At 33.3% G+C, this 22,636-nt stretch overlaps 1 protein-coding gene across 1 annotated transcript in view; it reads right to left on the reverse strand.

The window, feature by feature from the left end:
* Cntln (centlein) overlaps nt 1–22,636 on the reverse strand; it is a 311,560-nt gene that overhangs the window by 106,783 nt on the left and 182,141 nt on the right. The window contains exon 13 of the mRNA XM_048783891.1: nt 11,252–11,352. Within this exon, the coding sequence (XP_048639848.1) occupies nt 11,252–11,352 (101 nt within the window). The remainder of the gene's footprint in view (nt 1–11,251; nt 11,353–22,636) is intronic.

The following is a 22,636-nucleotide window of genomic DNA, read 5'->3' on the forward strand; positions in this document are numbered from 1 at the left end:
AAACATAACATTTCTTAAAGAACAAAAAAGGGGCACAAAAGAATACACAAAAGCTGAAAGGATACATATCTGCGTTCGCCTGAGATGATTTTGCTTTAAAGTATGCTTGACTACTGTAGGTCAGTGTAAAACTTTGATTAACCAACAAAGGAAAAAGAAAACAATATTATTCTCTGTAGAGTAGAAATCCTCTTGGTATAAACAGTGACTAACAAGTTTGTTAGAGTGAATTAGGCATTTCTTTTGTCTTTGAAACATGACATACCCAATTAAAACTTCTGTACTCATGAAATAAATAGAACACTATCCTAAGGATAATAAAAGCTAGAATAGGTAGAATTTGCTATCTGGGGAATAAGTACCTTTACCTTGATAATAATCTATCCACTCCCAAATTTCTTTTACTAGTCCCTTAACAACAGGGTACTGAATTCATTTAAAATACTCTTTAAAAAATAAATAAAAAATATGCAAATACAACTCATCTGTTCTAGTCATTTAAATATGTTACAGTTCTGAGTGAAATATTTACTCTTAAAAATAAGTTCTATAGTCAAAGAGCATAGAGTGCTAACAATGGCTAAATAACGCTAATAAAAATAAATGCTAAAAATTGATTAAATAAAATTCTCTGATGCTTTTTTGCCCCAGGTATATGTAAGACCCCCTGATAAACTGGATAAATGTATTCACCTGAGGTTTACTGTTGAAAAATTGTTTTGTTTTTGCCCTCAAAGTTTTTATAAAGAACATTCAAGCAGTTAGGCCCAGGGCATAGAAAGAAACAAGGAACCAATTCTCTTGTCTTCATTGTCTTATCTTCAAAGATCTTGGAATTTGGGAAATGAACTAAGAGAAAGTAGCTAGAAACATATACTTTCTTTTTTTTTTAAGACAATGGGTGTTAGTATGATCTCACTTCACAGGAGGTTTATTTTTAAGATTTTAGTTGTAAATATTTAAATCTACTATAGAAATTCATTCTGATTTGTAATATTTCTTAGGTGTTTCTTCTCCCTCCATCTTTTTAACTTTTAATATGTATAGTTTAAACTTATTCTATTTTCTATATTCCTATTTTAATACTCTTGGCTTACTATAGGAGTCAAGAGAACTTCTTCCACTCCCTCTGAAGGTTTGAGTCTTTAATTCTGTTGACATAAACTGACAATAGATTCACAGGTCAAAAGGTACACCATTTTGCTAATGCCCACATGGGTACAGGAACAAAATATGAACACTAAAAGAAAGGGTAGCTGGTTGAAGCTTCAATACTCTCTCACTAGGGGAGAAGGAAATGGAAGAAGATATTAAAAAAAAAATTAAAGAGCTAAGTAAGTGATATTTTAGGAAGGTAAATGGGCCTGAAGAATAGACAATAGACTTGGACAAAGTGAGGGGTTGAACTGCACTAACAACAATAATTGTCTTATCATGCAAATAAAAACTCTTTCACATGATAATCATCAGAGTAATAAATGATGTCTTTGGTACAAAACAGTGGACACCTTTTAGTCTTCTTTTCTGTGAGTTAGTCTTTGTGGTTAATGAGATTTAGAAAGGGAGTCCAAGACAAGTGCTTTTCTTTTGGAAAATTTCCCTTTAGTCCAATAGGGAACTTCAGAAAGAGCTTCTCCCTGAGCTAGGGTGACAGAAACAAGGAAAGTTAGAGAGACCTTGATTCTAAGACTGTTTCGAAGGCCTTCCAATTTTCCTTCATTCAAAGTGCTTGGCATGACAAAGCATCATACTTTGAGATACTATTTTCTGAGCCCCGTGACTACATTAAATAACTAAATTCCTCTGCAAATTTTAACTGCTTATTCTCCATTCAGATTCTTTTAACTATACTAACACATTATTTTAAAAACCTATTAGCATAATTTTTTCCTGATCTTGATATGATGCTTCCTACACATACTTTCTTAAAAGTCTATTAGCCAGTATACCAATTTGTGAGATTAGAAAAGAAGAATAAGTATTAATTTGTGTATGAACAATTTCCCAAAGAATAATGCTATTTCATTTTTAAGAAAAGCAAAATAACAGTTTTAGTATAGAAGTACTTATAATACAATAAAACTATGTATGTTTGATTTTGCCTAGAGTTCCTGAAGCAGAGCTTCTAAAACCTTTAGAATTTCCTGATTGATCAAAGGAGCATCTTTTATTATTCATGAAAAGCTCCTTTCAACCATACCAGAATTCACGCTAATCAAACAATTCTTGGTGGATTCCTATATAACTTCAGGATAGGGGGTGGTGGCCAGAGAAATTCATCATGTGATCAGAAAGCTGGAATTTTCAGACCCACTGTCAGATTTCTGTAGAGGGAAGAAGAAGGGCTGGAGATTGGATTCAATCATCAATGGTCAATGATTTAACCAATCATGCCTAGGTAACAGAACCTCCATTAAAAGACCTAACAATGGGTTTCAATGTGTTCAATGGTAAACACATCTAGGTCTTGGGAGGGTGGCAAATTCATAAAAGGCATGAAAGAATTGTGTCCCTCCCTCCATACCTTGCCCTAGACATCTCTTCTATTTGGCTATTTCTAAGTCAAATACCACATAACAATCTGTTTAGTAGTAAATAAAGTCTTTTTCCGAGCCACTCTAATAAATTATCAAATCTGCAGAAGTGATTATGGGAACCCCCAACTTAAAGTTGGCTGGTCAGAAAAACAAAAATGGAAATCTGGGATTTGCCAATGGGTATCTGAAGTAAGAAAAGTCTTTTGGAACTGAAACCTTAACCTGGAAGTCTGCACTGACTGAAAGTAGTGTTAGAATTGAAAGAAGGAGGAAACATCCCATTTAATTACTGTCAGAAGCTTGGGGAAATCAGCTCAATCAGTACAATTTCAGAAAAAATGAATTAGGAATAAACATGTAATAATCAGTGAGACCTGCCTTACAAAAAAACTTTTATGTTTTGTTAAATGCTGTCTTACATAAGATAGATTCACTGATCATAATTTGAACCTATCTTCTCTGAAAAGTGACCATAAGTCAATAAAAAATAAAGTCCCATTTCCCTTGGAGGAAAGCAAGAAATCAATTGCTTTTGGTGGATAGGACAGAATCTTTAGTCATTTCATATGACTACTACTATTAATATGTGGCATATCTTCCTTGAGATTCAACCTATGCCCTTTGACTTTATCTCAGAAGTCTTGGGAAGAATTTATTCAATCAGTTAAGTTAAAAGAGAAGTAGATGATTTCTGTTACCAGTCACAAGTATTCTGAAGAGGATGCTACCAGGACAATCAAAGCAAATTTTTCTATGAAGAAATGTGGGGAGATGGAAGAATGAGTAATTTTTGTTTGCTTGTTTGTTTATTATATTTTTTGCATTTTCTTCATTGTAAACTATACCTAGTACATAGGTTTCTTGGCCTTAAAAATGTCTTTAATCAGGGATCCTTGATCTCATTAATTCACAAGGTTGGGTTATAAATATTTGAGTATGCTATATTCAGTTCTTTTACCTTGTAATACCCTCCTCTTAATTTTATGCTATTTCTTAAGCCCATAATTTGAAAATAATTTTAATATTTTAAACTATTTTTTTCTACTTTCAAGTGTTTGACTACATTTTAATCCTTATTTTTACATTTAAATGAATTAGCTTTGGGAAGTTTAATATTTGAATTGGTGTTTATAATTTAATATAACAAATTATTTCTGCAAATTTACTTTTGTTGCAACTGATTTTAGCATTTCCCTATATTCCTGATATTAATTCTCTTATTTCTTTAAAAAAATTTCTTCATCTTAAATTTACTACTTTAATAGTTTGTTTCATTTGTTATTTTATCTACATTTCTTTTTTTTAATTTGTTCTGTTTAGTTATATACATGACAGTAGAATGTGTGTTTACATATCATCCATACATGGAATATAATTTCCCATTCTTGTGGTTGTACCTGATATATAGTTACACTGATTGTGTATTCATATATGAACATAGGAAAGTTATGTCTCATTCATTCTATTGTCTTTCCCATTCCCACCCCTCTTCCTTTCCCTCAATTCCCCCATCCCAATCTGGTGAACCTACTTTATTTATATTCTTAATGCAACAAGTAGAAGGAAGCTTGATCTCAAGTGTAATATTAGCAATCCAAAAACTTATATATAGATTATGTAAAATTATATTAATGTGATTAAAATTAATATTTATATATATATATTTATATATGTAAAGTATATATTTTATATGCACAATGTACACAGAATATATTGAGGGCACAAAGAAAAAGAGCAGAGAAAGGCTTCTGATTAGAAGGGATACTGTAGTCCAAAACTTTCTAGATGGAAGTGACAGGAAAGAAAAAGAATATCAAGCACAACTTCCCAGGACTATTAGATGATTAACACATTTTGGCTTTTATTTTGTCAATTTTTCATTCCAGGATAGAAAATTAAAGCTAACCATATGAAATATAAGACCAATGAAGTAGGCAAAGGTTAAATAGCAATGGGATTAAGGAATTTGGGCTTTATTCTCAATAGGAAGTTACTAGATTAGGGAGTAATATAACATCAGGAGATCTATATCCAGGAAGAGTAGGGGTAGAGGAAATAGTCTTATATTGATCATGGAAATTAGAGTAAGAAAATCTGAGTTTGACCATCCCTTTCTTTATAAAAAATAAAGTACATGGATTTATAACAATTATTTTCTTTAAATATTTAGGCACAAAGGTATATCCCCACTAGATTACTTACTATGCATTCAATTATGGCCATAAAGAATTACTTAATATTAATTATTCTAAGAAGTAAATAATATTTTGACATTATTATTGCAAATGAAGTTTTGACTTTATTTGAAAAAAGCATGAAGGTACTTAAAAATGTTCCCTTGACTCATCTCTCTGTCAAAATAAGGTACCCATTTCCCAAGGTCTGATTTTTTTCAGTCAGATTCTTTTGGGTATGTATTCACCCACAATCTTTTCTTAATATTAAGGAAAGTTGAGATACTTGCTAGAAATTACAAACTCAAATTTTCCTCTGCCCATCTATTATGAAATTTCTAGTGTTTCCATTTAAGTAATATTTATTAGGGAAAGTCTAAAATTTATAATTTATTTACTCCATTCTGGATTGAACCAGACCATCTAGAAACCCATGTATTTGCAACATGTGTATTTTCTGTCATTGGTTTATACTTTTGAATCACAGGATGGTATATTATTATTCAGCAAATGCTTTATTAACTTCTCTGGATCTGAAATATAGATACCTGCTCCACTGTAGTTAAGCTTGGCCATGTGATTTGGTTTGACACCTGGAAAAGAAAATCTCTATTTTGTCTTCATTTTTGAAAGATATCTTTGCTAAGTATAGAATTCTACATGGACAGGTTTCTTTCTTCTTTTAGTACTTAAAATGTACTTTCCTACCTTCTGGCTTCGATTGTTTCTAATAAGAATTCTGTCATTCTTTGATTGTATATTGTCTTTTTAATTTTTTTTTTTTCCTTTCTATGCTGGCAGGAGAATGAACTCCATTGGACCTTCGAGTCTGGAGATTGTTTCCTCTAATCCTTTTGGATGATGTTTTTCCTTAAGCTTGGGTAGTTTCCCTACATCCATGTGCTAATTTAGTATGTAGTTAACAACTTGAGCGGGACCTTCTACATATCTTCAAAGCAATGTCGAAGAGCAGATTCTCCAACATAGCATCCTCTCCAGCTTTCTTGATCACATTGGAACCCAGGATCTTTCTCTTTAATTTAGGAAGATTTCCAGACTTCACTTAGGTTCTTCATTTCTGTGCTGTGGCTTATAAATTCCCTAGGCAGCAAACTGGGGTAATTATAATTTTGTGTCCCCCTTCTCAGAGATGACATAAATGTATAAAACCCTATTTTTTTGCATATATTGTTTAGTTTTTAAGTATTCTATGGGAAGGGTAAATTTGGTCCCCCAGGCCTACTTTTATTGAACATGTTTTCCCTGGTGAATAGAAACTTCTTGTAGTAGATACATTTTATTCCTGCTACCTATTTGCCTCTGGCTATTTTTACAAGTTAAACATATCCTTTGAGCATGTCCTCTGAAATCAGTTCTACCTCCTCTATATCTCCCATCTGAATTCCTTATGCCCCTATCACAACTAAATGTCTTCACTGAAAATTACAGTTCGTTGAGTAATAAATCGTTACTGTAATCCCACCATCTTTACCAAGAATTTAGCTATGTAGTAGAGATCTGAGCTACTAAATGTTTGAGTAGCTAAGACAACAAGCCAAAATCAAAGTTATATATTTGCCTTTAATTATTTACTGAGATATTATAAGGAAGAGGCTGAAAAAGGGAAAGTGCCTACTTTCATATTCTATTTTTCTCTCATCAGCACTGACATGGGAGTTGTCTTAATATCAAGTGAGCTCCAAAAAAAAAGTTTCCTTCCACTAGTTTTGTGTACCTTGAGCCTAAGACAAGAGCCAGGAGACGAAAAGCACAGAATCAGATTTTTTTTTTAATATATATTTTTTAGTTGTAGTTGGTCACAATGCCTTTATTTTATTTTATTTTTTTTAATGTGGTGCTGAGGATCAAACCCAGCGCCCCACATGTGCTAGAGGAGTGCTCTACCACTGAGCCACAACCCCAGCTCCCACACTGGGTCTTTAAAATGAGGAAAAGTGTTTTCAAGTTTATTGCAAGTTCTCTACTTCCTAAGTAGATCTGTGCAGAGGAACCCTCAGCCAAAGGGCAACCAGTAAAGCAGCTTCCAAATGGAGAAAGGACATAGGCTAGGGACACAGATGTTTATAAGAGTATGTTGGCCAGGGAGTCTTGGGCACTTGCTCAGTGACCAAGTAACTCCCTTTCGATACTGCAGAACAGTGGCTATGTGCCAACTCTGGTTGTAGGAGGGCAGCTTTCCCCTATAAGGCACACCATTTAAAGTCTATGTAATTACCTATGGTCAGGCCTGAAAAAGTGCATATCCAAGTTAGCCAGAAGCTAGACAGACTCCTCCATCTTTCTTACAACTCCAAGAATATTCATAAATATCACTTATGGTGTTCATTACTGAAAAATTGAGGGCCTGTGTTTCAATTAAACAATACAAGAAATAAGCAAATGGGAAAACTCATTCATAAAATAAGCATCTATTTATTGCATATGGGTATGTGAGTTGGTTGAAACAGTTATTCCTGTTGCGTGTCATCGTGTCATCTAGTTCAGCTCAGTCTAGTCTGTTAAAGTTAAGTTCATTTCTCCACATTTCTGATTCTTGACCACAAAGGTGCAAGTGTATATATATACATACAGAGCCTTTTAGGCTTGGTTTTGGTACTGACATAATGTAACTTCCACCCACACAACTTTGGCTAAAGTAAGTCACCTTGCAAATTAGCAAAGACCTTAGCAATTTAGCAAGACCCTGTCTCAAAATTTTAAGAATTAGTAAGTAAGAAGGACCAGCAATATGGTTCAGTAATAAAGTACCCCTGGATTCAGTTCCCAGTACCAAAATAAATAAAGAAATAATAAAGGTGACAATATTTATGATACAACCTCAGTACCTCCTTAACACATGTCCATAACAATGTTCTCTTTTAAAAAATAAATGACGTAGAGAAAGTTCTGGAGGGAAAAGATATTGTCCAATAAAATTATACCAAATTTATCCCTTAAAAATAAGATAGTTGTAATATGTTCTCAAAAACATAGGCTCTAAGAAATACAACAGTTGTGATTCCTTCTTGAAGGAAAGAATACAGTCAATTATATCTGGTTAACCAAAAAAAAAAATACATATACATATATGTGTGTGTGTGTAAATAATTCATTAAGGTAGGTGTGGAGGCACGTGCCTGTAATCCCAGTGGCTCAGGAAGCAGAGACAAGAGGATCGTGAGTTCAAAGCCAACCTCAGCAATGGTGAGGGCGTAAGCGATTAAGGGAGACCCTTGTGAGAAATGTTTTTGTAAAAATACTGGCGTTTATCTTGCATAGCAATATTTTAATTTTAATGCCCCTTGTAGAGAGCAGGTATGCCCTGTTCTGAGTTATTCCATGATGTACAAAATAGCAGTTTTCAGGCTGTGCCTAAATCTGAGTCACTCAATTTCATACAGCAATAGTTTGTCATCAGCGAGTTCATTTTGAGTTTATGTGCTGAGGTAGAATGATTCTATACCTTGTTTATACAAGTAAACAACTACCATCTGCCTAGCAAAACCATAAGGCACAAATTGATAAATAAATTAATTGTGTTAATAAAGATGACTATTTGTGAATTTACTGAATTACTCACAAGCCCTGCATGAATGTATCAAAATCATAGTGGAAAAATCAGGTCTATGAGCTAATCAAACCAGACCATCAAATAAAGCAACCCTTTCACTCAAGGCCCATAAAAGGAGAAGTACCCTGAGACTGGACACAGCAGCACACTGACCCTGTTACCTGGTATTTTCAAGAGCCTTTCCTAGGAAAATTTCTACAATGATGAACCTTGGAATCTTTGTCCTTGGGCTTTAGCAGAGTACAGCTTCTGCTGCCCTTGATGACCACTTGTAGTCTACTTCAAAGTGACACCTCAAGCTGATACTCTGAAGCTGTCATCCATGTGGACCTTGGAACTTAGAATTAAGTTCCTGAACTTTGACAGCTCTGCACCCTGAACAAGTTCTTTGGCTGGTTCTGAATTTTATCAACCACCTACAATAACAGCATTCATATCTGCTTTCTGCTTTTGCTCTCAGTTCAGCCTCCTAAAGCCCTGTAGCTGCCTTAACCATTTCTTAGTCTTTCTATACATATATGTATGTATGTTTATGTATATGTGTGTGTGCATATATTTTTGTATGTGTGGGTATATGTGTGTATATTTGTCCAAAGTATAATCTGTGATTTGAGTGTTGCAGAAATTGGAAATTAAGACTGGAATTAAAGAACCTGTAATTGTCTGGTTTATGACTACCAGGTAACCCACAAGTATTCAGTCAACTGCCATCAATAAATGTAGTGTGTAGTATGTGAATTTATTGCTATTAAATAAATTCTGACCCTGTGGAATGAAATAAACATATTTGGTCTCTATTAATGACACTGTGTTTACAATACTCCTAAAACTGAAATACTTTAAAAAATATATGGTAGTTGTATCTTCTATATTTTTGTAACTTTTCTTGCTCAACATAGAGGGAGTTATACTATCTCTTGAATCAATGAAATATTTATCTAAAGTTTAATAGTTCATTTACCTCTTTTTAAGTGAGTAGTCTTGGGAATTGAATCTAGCACTATACATATGCTAGACAAGTGTTCTACCATTAAGCTACATCTTCAGCCCTTTTTAAAATTTCTTTAAAATTTTGAGGTAGCGTCTCATTAAGTTATTCGTGCTGGCCATCAACTTGTGATTCTCCCACCTCAGTCTTCCAAGTAGCTAGGATTATAGCCTTGTGCCACTGTGGCAACTCTCATTTGAATTCACCTCAGCTTCTTTCTATTTCATTCCAAATAAATATAATCAATTTAAGCCTTTTTGGGGGCTGGGGTTGTGGGCTCAGTGGTAGAACACTCACCTAGCATATGAGAGGCCCTGGGTTTGATCCTCAGCACCACATTAAAAATAAATAAAATGAAGGTTTTGTGTCCAATTACAACTAAAAAATAAATATTAAAAAAAAATTTAAGCCTTTTTTAAAAAGTACATAAATTATGGAATTCTTTTTAAATAATTAATTTGTTATGTAAGCTATTTCTATATAACCATCAAGGGATGGCTGATAATATTAAAAATTTTGTTTATAATTGTTTAAGAACTAGGAGTTTCTTCTTTGCTTTATTCTTTATAACCTTTCTTATGCTTAAATATATATATCTGAATATTTTTTCAAAAACAATGTTGGGGGCTGGGGGTTGTGGCTCAATGGTAGACTGGGTAACATCACATGTGTGAGGCACTGAGTTCAATTCTCAGTACTGCATATAAATAAATGAATAAAATAAAGGTCCACCAACAACTAAAAAATATTAAAAAGAAAAAACCAATGTCTTTATTTTTCAAAAAGTAAACCAAAGATAATACCTCGGAGACACCAGTATTTCAAGAGTAAATGGAAAAAAGCCCAGTGAAAGAGAGAGAAGATACAGACAAGAGCAGGAAAAATGCATGTTTCAGAAGACAAAAATTAAGTAAGCTTGAAATGTAATGAAATTTAAAGATATAAAACGGAAGGGTTCAGATACTGGTTTTCAAAAGTCAGTAGTGACCTAAGTAAGGGCAAGTGGAACAATAGGAATTGAGACAAAAGCAAGAAGAAGGATAAAGGAAAAGTAATTATTAAGTATAAACTGTCAACAACCAAAAGTACAATGGAAATAATGAGACTGCAGAAAATTAAATAATAATAAATCCTGTCATATCAATCTTATTTACTTTTTCTAATGAGTTACTGACTTTGTATGGTAAATATTGTTATTTATTTCTTTATTTATTTACTTACTTATTTGCTTTGGTACTGAGAATTAAACCATGGGGTACTTTATCACTGAGATACAATCCCAGTTATTTTTATTTATGTATTTTTAAAATATTGATAAAGGATCTTGCAAAATTGCTGAGCTTCTTGCTAACTTGCTTACATGGCCTAGAATATTCAGTCCTACCACCTCAGCCTCCCCAGTCAGCGGAATTGCAGGCCTGTGCCACCATAGCCAGTTAATGCTTTTATCTTGATTAAGAATAATCTTACATTCAGAGCAATGACCATATTTCATATTATAGAATAATTTTAGGTTGTTGGTGAGAGAGATTGCACATTTTAAATTTTCCAAGTTTCGTTAAGTTTTCCAAGTTTCATTCTAGATCTAGATTTTGATTACAATAAAATAGATGCTATCTAAACGATCTTTTAAAAATGTAATGTCGAGTGAAAATATTTAGAAAATATTAACCCCACATCTTTACAGAACAGTAAATAAACATAACTAAGAAAATCTTAACAATAAACAGTAAAAATGAGTACTTTTTCTCCTTACCAAATCTCTCCTACAAAGTTTTCATAAATTAAAAATCATACCACAGTGGGATTTTTAAGTATTCACTCTCTGATTTTCTTATAAGAGGAAAAATGTTAATGAGTTATCCATAAGTGGTAAAAAAGAAAGAAAGGGGTAGATTTTTTAGAAGAAACAAACTAAAACATGAAGAACTATGAAATTTAACAATGCTTCTGTTAAATATTTTCAGAGAAAAAATTGTACCTTCTCTTTTCTCTGCCATACATCTATTCAATTCTTGTATTGTTGCCTTATCAATAGATATATGTACTTTAAGTTCATCCAATTCTTCCTGAAGATTCATTCTATGAAAATTAAAGCAATGAATAATTACATAAATATATATGTTAAGGAATGCAAACAAATATCTGTAGCAAATAAATGTAATAAATATATTTGAAAATACATAAAATGGAAAATGGTAAAATAAAAGCAAAAAATATATTAATCATATTAACATCCTCAAAATTATAATTGATTTTTAATGAGAATCTAGAAAGTAAAATGCTTTAGTTAAGTGATGGTAAATACCTAAAGTAGAGACTAATTTTTAAAAATCATGTACTGTGCTGCTTAACCACTTTCTAATACAAAGATATGCTAGGTAAACTAGTACTAAACAGTGTTAGACTTCTCAGAAGATGATGTACAATCAATCAAAAAACACATAAAAAAATTCATCATCACCAGCAATTAGAGAAATGCAAATCAAAACCACTCTAAGATTTCATCTCACTCCAGTCAGAATGGCAGCTATTATGCATATAAACAATGATAAATGTTGGCGAGGATGTGGGGAAAAGGGTTCACACATACACCGCTGGTGGGACTGCAAATTGGTGTAGCCAATATGGAAAGCAGTATGGAGATTTCTTGGAAAACTGGGAATGGAACCACCATTTGACCCAGCTGTCCCTCTCCTTGGTCTATATCCAAAGGACTTAAAAACAACATACTACAGGGACACAGCCACATCAATGTTTATAGCAGCAAAATTCACAATAGCTAAACTGTGGAACCAACCTAGATGCCCCCTCTAGTAGATAAATAAATAAAAATAAAATGTGGCATATATACACAATGAAATATTATTCAGGAATAAAAGAGAATAAAATCATGGCATTTGCAGGTAAGTGGATGGAGTTAGAGAAGACAATGCTAAGTGAATCCCCAAAAACCAAATATCAAATGTTTTCTTTGATATAAAGAGGCTGATTCATAATGGGATAGGGAGAGGAAGCATGGGAAGAATAGAGGAACTTTAGACAGGGCAGAGGGGTGGGAGAGAAAGAGAGGGGGCATGGGGTAATTAATGATGGTGGAATATGATGATCATTATTACACAAAGTAAATGTATGAAGACACAAATGGGTGTGAATATACTACGTATACAACCAGAGATATGAAAAATTGTGCTCTATATATGTAATAAGAATTGTAATGCATTCTGCTGTCATATATAAATAAAAAATGAAATTAAAAAAGAAAGTTAGAGAAAAATAAAACAGTCAAATTACAAAAAAATATTGAATCTTATAGTTTGATGTGTTAACTTACACATTTTTGTTCATACAGACATAAATACATATACATAAGGAGTTTAAAAAAATTTAGATCCTATGATCATAGATTTTTTTTGTTTTTAAAAAATTTTATTGTGACATAATTATACTTAATGGTGGGACTCATTATGCCATATTTACAAATGCACATAATATAATTTGATCAATCTCATCCCTAGTACCTTCCCTTCCCTTCCCTTTCTCCCTACTCCTACTCTGCTTGCTCTATTCTGATGATCTCCCTTCTATTGTTATTATTTTAATTAGTTTGTTTTAATTATATAGATAATTTGGATTCATTGTGGTATATCCATATATGGACATAGCATAATTTGGTATATTTCATCCCCCAGGACTTCTACAGGCCCTCCACTGGTCCCTCCCTCTTGATCTTCTTCCTCTACCATTGGTCTGTCTTCCCTCTGTTTTCATAATATCCCCTTTTTATTCCTTTTCGTTTTCCTTTCTCTCTAGCTTTCCCATATGAGGCAAAACATTCAACTTCTGACTTCTGAGTCTGATTTATTTCATTTAGCATGTTGTTCTCCAGGTCCATCCATTTACCTGCAAATGCCATTTGAGATTACCAATTGATAGGAGGAACACATACATAAGTACACATATACATTCAACACAGGATGATTTGGAGTAAGTTCCTCATTTGTTTAGATAACACTATGGACAATACCGAAGTAAGATGGCTCCTTCAAAGGAAAAGCAAATAAAATTTATCTCAACCCAATAAAGATTCAGAATATTTGAGAAACACTATCAAAATCCTTGAACTTATTGACTTTTTAAAACACTTCACTCAAAGAATAGCAAGATAAGATTTCTTTTCAAGTGCTGTGGAACATTCACCAAGTTAAGACAAATATACTAAATCACACATCAATTATAAATGAAACAAAGTCATCTAAATAGTGCAAAGCATCTTCTACAACCTCAATATAATTAAATTAAAAACCAATATCAGAAGGATGTCTAGAAAATCCCCTAATATTGGAAATTAAAGAACTTACTTCTCAGAAAGATTGACTGCTTGAGCAAACATAGTCAAGTTCCTGTAGCTTCTTAGACCCAACTGTGCATTTCCTTATAAAATCAAGTTTTAGCAAACAACCCCACTAAGTCAGTTTTACTAACAACGTCTCTACTCATAATATCTGATCACCATCAATATCTGACTGTGTACCTCATCCTCCACTATTCCCCACATGATGTCTGAATCCCTGGTCTATCTTTATGAAGATTCCAGTTAAGGCCATTTAGCCAGAGTCCCCTGATGCTTCCTTGGTAATTTTCCATCCACTGACTCTTACCCTGCTCTGGCTGTAAATTCTCACTTGCTCATGCAATGTTCAGAGTCAATCCCAATCAATCTCTCTCCACTACAGTAAAATTCTTTGTATTCTATGGTGAGAGTCCTGAATGAATTCTTCTATATCATATTTTAATATGTTATCATGGAATAATTTTTTGATTAATACTTTTAAATATATCTCATGAAGATGACTCAAAAAGGAGTTAGAAAATACTCTGAACTTATAAAAAATGAAAAGAACATTTCAAAAATTGTTAGGTGCAGCTAACCCAATACTTAGATGGAAACACAAAATGTTAAATACTTATATTAGAAAAGAAAAAAGATCTACAATGATATAAGCTTCTAAAAGTGATTTGCTTATTTTTCTATAGAATCAACTATCCTTTTTAAAATTTATTCTCAATATATTCTGAATACTAATCCTTTGCTGGACATAAATAATGTAAACACCTTTTCTCACTCTGAAAGTTGCCTTTTAATTCATGTTTCCTTTCAAAGTTGCCTTTAATTCAATAGTATGTTTCAAGGAACAGAGGCTCTTGGTTTTAGTACTCCCCAATTTATCAATTTTTAGTTTGTGTTTACTGCATTTTGTGTTGTTTAAAAAAATCTTTGTGTACTACAGGGTCACAAAACTGTTCCATGTTTTATTGCTTGGCCCATTATATCTAGACATATAATCAGTATAGAATTTATTTTTGTTTTTGGTTTGAGGTAAAAATATTTTATTAAATAGGATTTTTAAGTCAAATTTCTTAGGATTTCTAGCTATATATAAATCATGTAATATTCAGCTATTTCCATTTTTCATTTGGTCATAGTGAACATACTTATATGTTGATATACAAGATTTTCCTCACTGTTTGTTACTGGAAGTGAAACTATTATATCTTTGAGTATATTATTAAACATATAGAAAGCATATTACAAACTTAAAAAATATAAAGAATAATATAACAAACATCATTATAACAACCAACTAGACTTAAAAACAACAGCATTATGTCATATTTAAGTAATTACTTTTATTTTGCGAAAAAACAAAATGAACCAGGAATGGTGGCCCATGTCTATAATACCAGATGCTCGCTGGGCTGAAGCAGGAGGACTGCAAACTCAAGGCTACATTTGATGAGGTATGATGCTATTCTTTTTTTAAGAACCCAGGGCAGGGGTTCTTAAAAAAAGAATAGCAATGGTAGAGGCTCAATGGTAGAGTGTTTACATAGCATGTGCGAGGTGCTGGGTTCAATCATTAGCATCACATAAAAATAAATAAATAAAATAAAGGGGTTTTTGTTTGTTTGTTTTGTTTTTTTTTAAAAAGAACCCTGGGCAAGCAACTAATATACATTGAAAATATACTGTTAAAAAGCCTGAAGTGGTTTTTAGATAAACAAACTTATAGATAACCTATCTCAAAAGAAAAAGGGTTGTGGAGATGCAATGAAGTGGTAGAGCACTTGCCTAACATGAGCAGGCCCCGGGTTCAATCCCTGGTGTTAGAATGAATGAAAGAATAAAAGAAAGAAAGAAAAATCAACCTGTAAGTAGTCTTACTCCGTTCAATATTTGACCTTCCTTCAATCTCTGGAAATAATCAATACCTTAAATCTGGTTTGTTTCTTTCTGGTCCATGCCTTAATATTATCTGTGGATGTATGTGTACAGATATGTATAACTATATTTTTGTTAATTTTTCATATAATTTTATGATTTAAACAAAATTATACTTTTTGTAGATGTATAATAATGTATGTACTATTATTCAACTTCTTTTAACTCAATATTTGTTTTTTAAGCATTTCCATTTTAATGCATATAAATCTACTTTATTTATGCGTGTTAGATGCAGTATTGTCTCACATTATTAATATACCACAGAGCATTTATGTTATCTAATGGATATTTAGATAATTTCTAATGCATCACTATTACAACACTATGGCAATAAATAGCCTTATTCATGTATAATGTTTTACTTCATTTAAAAAAATCCTAAGAATCAATTTTGGAGTGATATTTTTCTTTTAAGAGTTTTTATATTTCCTAGATAGAAAAAAATGGGGAGCACTATGTGTGTGTGACAGTGGTAGAGCACTTGCCTAGCATTCTGTAGATCCTGGGATAAAAACCCAGCACGGTGAAACAAACTAAAATATTAGGAAAATAATTTGCCTATAATCCTACATTTTTTAAAGTTTTATATTTTTATTTTTAAAAATTTGTTCTAATTAATTATGCATGACAATAGAATGCATTTTGAAACACTGTACACAAATGGAGCACAACTTCTCATTCCTCTGGGTGTACATGGTGCAGAGTCACACCAGTCGTAAAATCATACATGTCTACAGGGTAATAATGTCCGTCACCTTCCTACCCCACACTCTCTTCCATCCTCTCACTCCCCTCTACCCAATCCAAAGTTCCTCAATCCCCCCATTCCCCATTATGGATCAGCATTTTCTTAACAGAGAAAAGATTTGGCCTTTGCTGTTTGGGGTTATTTTGCTTAGCATAATATTCTCCAGCTCCATCCATTTACCTGCAAATTCCATAATGTCATTTTTCTTTAAGGATGAGTAAAATTCCATTGTGTATATATACCACATTTTCTTTATCCATTCATCTCTTCAAAGGCATCTAGGCTTGTTCCATAATTTAGCTATTGTGACTTCAGCTGCTATAAATATTGATGTGGATCCATCACTGGACACTATGCTGATTTTAAGTTCTCTGGGTATAAACCAAAGAATGGGATAGCTGGGTCAAGTGATTCCATTTCATGTTATCAGAGGAATCTCCATATTGCTTTCCAGAGTGGTTGCATCAGTTGACACTCTGACCAACAAATACATGAGTGTACCTTGTCCCCCAAATCCTTGTCAACATTTATTGTTGCTTGTATTCTTGATAATTGCCATTCAGACTGGAGTGAGATGAAATCTTAAGAATACTTTTGATTTGCATTACTCTAATTGCTAGAAATGATGAACATTTTTTTCATACATTCATATATCATCTTCTGAGAAGTGTCTCTTCAGGTCCTTGGCCATTTTTTGATTGGGTTATTTGATTTTTGTGGTGCTTAGCTTTTTGAGTTCTTTATATACCCTAGAGATTAGTGCTCTCTGATGTGTGAGGAGTAAACATTTGCTCCCAGGGTATAGTCTCTCTGTTCACCTCACAGATTGTTTCTTTTGCTGAGAAGAAGATTTTTAGCTTGAATCCACCTCATTTATTGGTTCTTGATTTTAATTCTTATACTATAAGAGTCTTATTAAGGAAGTTGGGGCCTAATCCCACATGATGGAGATTAGAGCCTACTTTTTCTTCCATTAGACACAGAATCTCTGGTTTAATTCCTAGGTCCTTGATCCACTTTGAGTTGAGTTTTGTGCATGGTGAGAGGCAAAGGTTTAATTTCATTTTGTAGCATATGGATTTCCAGTTTTCCCAGCACCATTCGTTAAAGAGGCTATCTTTCTTCACTGTTGTTTTTGGCACCTTTGTCTAATATAAGATAATTATACTTTTGTGGGTTAGTCTCTGTGTCCTCTATTCTGTACCATTGGTCTACCAGTGTGTTTTGGTGCCAAACCATGCTGTTTTTGTTATTATTGCTCTGTAGTATAGTTTAAGGTCTAGTATAGTGATGCCACCTGCTTTACTCTTCCTGCTATGGATTGCTTTAGCCTTTCTGGGTCTCTTATTTTTCCAGATGAATTTCATGATTGCTTGTTCTATTTCTATGAGGAATGCCATTGGGATTTTGATCGAAATTGCATTAAATCTGTATAGTGCTTTAGGTAGTATGGTAATTTTGATAATATTAATTCTGCCTATCTAAGAACAATATAGACCTTTTGATCTTTGGTCTCCTTCGATTTCTTATGGAAGGTTGGTTCAACATATGGAAATCAATAAATGCAATTCATCACAGCAACAGACTCAAAAATAAGAATCATATCATCATCTCAACAGATGCAGAAAAAGCATTTGACAAAATACATCACTCCTTTATGTTCAAAACACTAGAAAAACTAAGGATAACAGGAACATATCTCAACATCATAAAGGCTATCCATAATAAGCCCCAGGCCAACATCATTCTAAATGGAGAAAAATTGAAGGCATTCCCTCTAAAAACTGGAACAAGACAAAGATGCCCTCTTTTACCACTTCTATTTAACATAGTTCTTGAAACACTGGCCAGAGCAATTAGATTAAAGAAATTAAAGGAATATGTATAGGAAAAGAAGAACTTAAATTAGCACTACTTGCTGACAATATGATTCTATACCTAGAAGACCCAAAAAGCTCCATCAGAAAACTTCTAGAACTAGTAAATGAATTCAGCAAAGTAGCAGGATATAAAGTCAACCTATAAATCAAAGTCATTTCTGTATATCAGTGACAAATATCTGAAAGGAAACTGAGGAAAACTATCCCATTTACAATAGTCTCAAAAAAAAAAAAACCTTGGGAATCCAACTTAACGAAAGAGGTAAATGATCTATACAATGAAAATTATAGAACCCTAAAGAAAGTAATCAATTTCTATATTTTAGACAGATAAGGAGAAGGGCAGGAAAGACAAAGATGGGAAAAAATAGAAAGAAAAGGGGAAAATACAATAATGGAAAAGCATAAAAGAGTTACATATTTATATTAATCACAGTTTTTAATCACACACTGGTGTGCTTCTGGATTACTCCTTGTGTCCTCCAAGAAACAGAAACTGTATTAGGCTGGGAGTCATGTGAGTTCTGCTCAATATTTCCAGCACTCAGCATATCAATTGAACTAATGAATAAAACCACAGGCAGTATATAAAGGGGAACTCTGATTCAGCAACATGCAACTTCATTATAAAAATCATAGTTTAAAAGCATTTTTCTCAATATAATTTACTAAGCTATAAGTTGACTTGTTTCCTAACTTTCATAAGTGACCACTCAAAGTATATTCACAGGCCTGAAGCATTCTAGAGATACAAAAGATGAGTATAAGGGATTGAAGGTTTTAGAACTATAACAGCAAATACTTAAGGTTTTTGTTAATCTTGTTCTAAAACTTCACACTCTTACCTAGGGATACTTGATGAGTTTACCTCCCTGAACTCTAATTTTAATTTATGAATTTATCATTAATTCTAATCATGAAGTAATTGGGCTTCAAAACCTTATTTCCATAAGCCTTGAAATACATTATCTATCCTTCAAACAGATCTTGATAAACAAAGTGTATAATTGTAAGTTCAATTTTATTTTGGAGTATTTAGAGATCAGATATTACATCCTAAAAAGAGCCCCAATTCAAAGAAAATTTTTAAAAATTTATTCTAATTAGTTGTATATGACAGTAGAATACATTTTGACAGTTGTACACAAATGGAGCACAACTTCTCCTTCCTGTGGCTGAACATGGTGTAGAGTTATACCAGTAGAGTAATCATACATGTAAATGGGTAATAACATCCGTCTCATTCTACCATGCTTCCCACTACCCTACATCCCCCTCCCTTCCCCTCACTCCCCTCTGCACAATCCAAAGTTCCTTCATTCTTCCCCATCCCATGCCCCCATTATAGAGAAAAACCACTGGCTCCTGAGTTAGAGCACTAATCTCCAGGATACATAAAGAACTCAAAAAACTTAACACCAAAAAACCAAATAACCAATCAATAAATAGGCTAAGGAACTGAATGGACACTTCCCAGAAGAAGAAATCCAATCGATCAACAACCGTATGAAAAAAATGTTCATCATCTCTAGCAATTAGAGAATGCAAATCAAAACTACTTTGATACTTCATCTCACACTAATCAGAATGGCAATTATCAAGAATACAAACAATAGTAAGTGTTGGTGAGGATGTGGGGAAAAAATACACTCATATACTGCTGGTGGGACTGCCAATTGTTACAATTACTCTGGAAAGCAGTATGGAGATTCCTCAGATAACTTGGAATGGATCCACCATTTGACCCAGTTATCCCACCCCTTAGTTTATACCCAAAGGACTTAAAATCAGCATACTACAGTGATACAGTGACATCATCTTTATAACAGCTCCATTCACAAGAGCTAAACTATAGAACTAACCTAGAGGCCCTTCAAGAGATGAATGGATAAAGAAAATGTGGTACATATACACAATGGAATATTACTCAGCCATAAAGAATAATGAAATTATGGCATTTTAAGGTGAATGGATGGAGACGGAGAATATTATGCTAAGCAAAATAAGTCAAACCCCAAAAACCCAAACGCCGAATATTTTCTCAAATTATATAATTCTTGATTAAAGTAATATCTTTGAGATTATATTCTGATTCCTCATGACTTAGGATACCCCATGCTCATTCTTGTTGGACTGTTTTATCAAGTACACATATGTTAAAATTTTCATTGTATTAATTAATCTTATTAATTTTTTTTAAGAATCAACTCCTTTGTTGATGAACCTTTATTTTATTTATTTAGATGCAGTGCCAAAACTCGAACACAGTGCTTCACACATGCTAGGCCAGTGCTATGACATTTGAGCCACAACCCCTGCCCATCTTATTAATTCTTACATGTAATTTTATAGCCTATTTGTCATGTAAAAACATTAATAGGTAACTGGATATCACATGCAGAAATGGAAATTGGATCCCCTGCTTCACACCACATATAGAATTATCTCAAAGTTAAATAAAAGAGGGGGAAATGGCACATTGGAGGGAAGCACAATATCCCCAAGACTGAATTAAAACAACGATTCTATGGTAGCACACTGAGGCAGGAAGGTTGTGGGAAAACACCAGTAGGCAACTCATAGAGCTAGCAACCCTGGTGAAACCTAAAACATACCAGTTTTCAGTATAGAAAATTAATTAATAAAAGAAAGACTAAGGGAACATTTGGCATGCAGTTGCTCAATGGGGGAGAGGAACTTCTAGCCAAAGAACTGAAAAAATTCTACCCAACAAGTTAAAGAAAAACAGGTACTGCTATCCAACAAACTCACAGTCTGAAGAAAAAGTAAGTTCAAATATAGTGAGGTGAACTGGCATGGGAGACAGTCCTGGCAGTCTCCAGCCAGCATAGATAGTAAAATTAGGCAAGCACAGGGAGCTTCAAAAGACTCTTTGGACTTTTCTGAGCAATAGGACAGAAACCTCTTCAGTTTATGTTTGTTTTTAATTTTTCCTCTCACTTTTTTTCTTTTTTGTCTTGCTTTTATTGTACTTACTTTTTAAATTACCCAAGACAAAAAAGGCACATAGAGTTTATTTTTTGCTAGATCAATGGGTGTCCATGCCAAATGTCAGTCTGGTCACAGTAACGAAACTATAACACAGACTTGGGGGAAGATTAGGTCCGGGAACTGCAACTGCCAGTCTGCAAAACAGAATAAAATAAAGTTCTCTCTTTTTTTTTTTTTTTAACTTGACAGTCTGAATTTTAGGATAAGGAGCATGACTGATAGAGGGTGAAACTGGGACTGAACAGGATTGAGTAGAAAGCAGTGGCTCCACAACAGCCTGCTGCAGGACAAGCCCCATCTCACCCATGTCCAGAATGGTTTGGTGAGATAAACCGATAGGCACCACACACCTGTCCTCAGCACACTAACCGAGGCTCTTAGAATGATAGAAGTAATTTAGTCCAGATCAGGCTACAGGCTGCAGGAGTAACAGGACTAGCCAACCAGGATTACACTCCCACCCAAGGTCACAATAACAAAGCCATTTTGAGGGTGCAGTCTAGTCTAGAAGATTCAACCAAAGCTTCCTAAGTAGATAATGGCAAGAAAGCAGGAAACAGAGTTCATACAGATTCCTCTAAAAAAGTTGGTCAGTTTGGGTCAGAACTGAGGACAAACAACAAAATATTTGTGTCACACAAGCTTCAACATTGTAAGAAGATTCTAAACTCAAAAGCTCAGAAGGAAAAGTTTCTATTAAACGAAAAACTCCAATAAGGAAAAAAATAAATTTCTTTATGACTTATTGCATTAACTCCTAGATGTAAACTGATATCCAGTGTATTTCCATATGTAGTATTGTTTTTTCAGAGTTCTAAGTTTACATATGGTATCATTTAATAAGATCTTCTATGCATACCTCTTTACTTCTCTTATTTTTATTCCTTTTTCCTATCCTTCGTTCACTCTCGTTTTAACTTGTCTCCCTTCCTTCTCCCACCCTTTTCCTTTTTCCTTTCCCTTTTTTATTTTCTTTTTTATCTCTTTTCCATTTCAGTTAGTATATTATCATTAATGCTTAATCTCTTTATCCTATTCTATATTATATTCACACACTTTTCTCTTTGATTATTAAAGCTGTAAAAATTATTCATAATAACTTTTATAACATGTTGATATAATTTGCTCTTAAAGTTATCACTGTTCCTGGCAGTTACTCTCTCCTTTCAATGTGGTCCTGGTAGTTGAACTTAACACTCTGATTATACTGATCAAATGTGTGGAAGTTCGGATATATCCCAATTCAATATAGCACCCCACATAAAAGAGGAAGATGTACAAATAAAGAACTTAAAAAAATGAGGCAACAAGCCAGAAAGAAGCTACCAAAACTTTACAACCCCCCAAAATAGAATCCACATATACAGAAGTAGATGAAATAATGAGCAAAGAATTCAAAAATTTGATTTTTAAAATGGTAATGAATTTTTAAAAATTAAG

The sequence above is a fragment of the Marmota marmota genome, unplaced genomic scaffold, assembly GCF_001458135.2.
Source record: "Marmota marmota marmota unplaced genomic scaffold, marMar, whole genome shotgun sequence".
In the NCBI taxonomy this organism is placed as follows: Eukaryota; Metazoa; Chordata; class Mammalia; order Rodentia; family Sciuridae; genus Marmota; species Marmota marmota.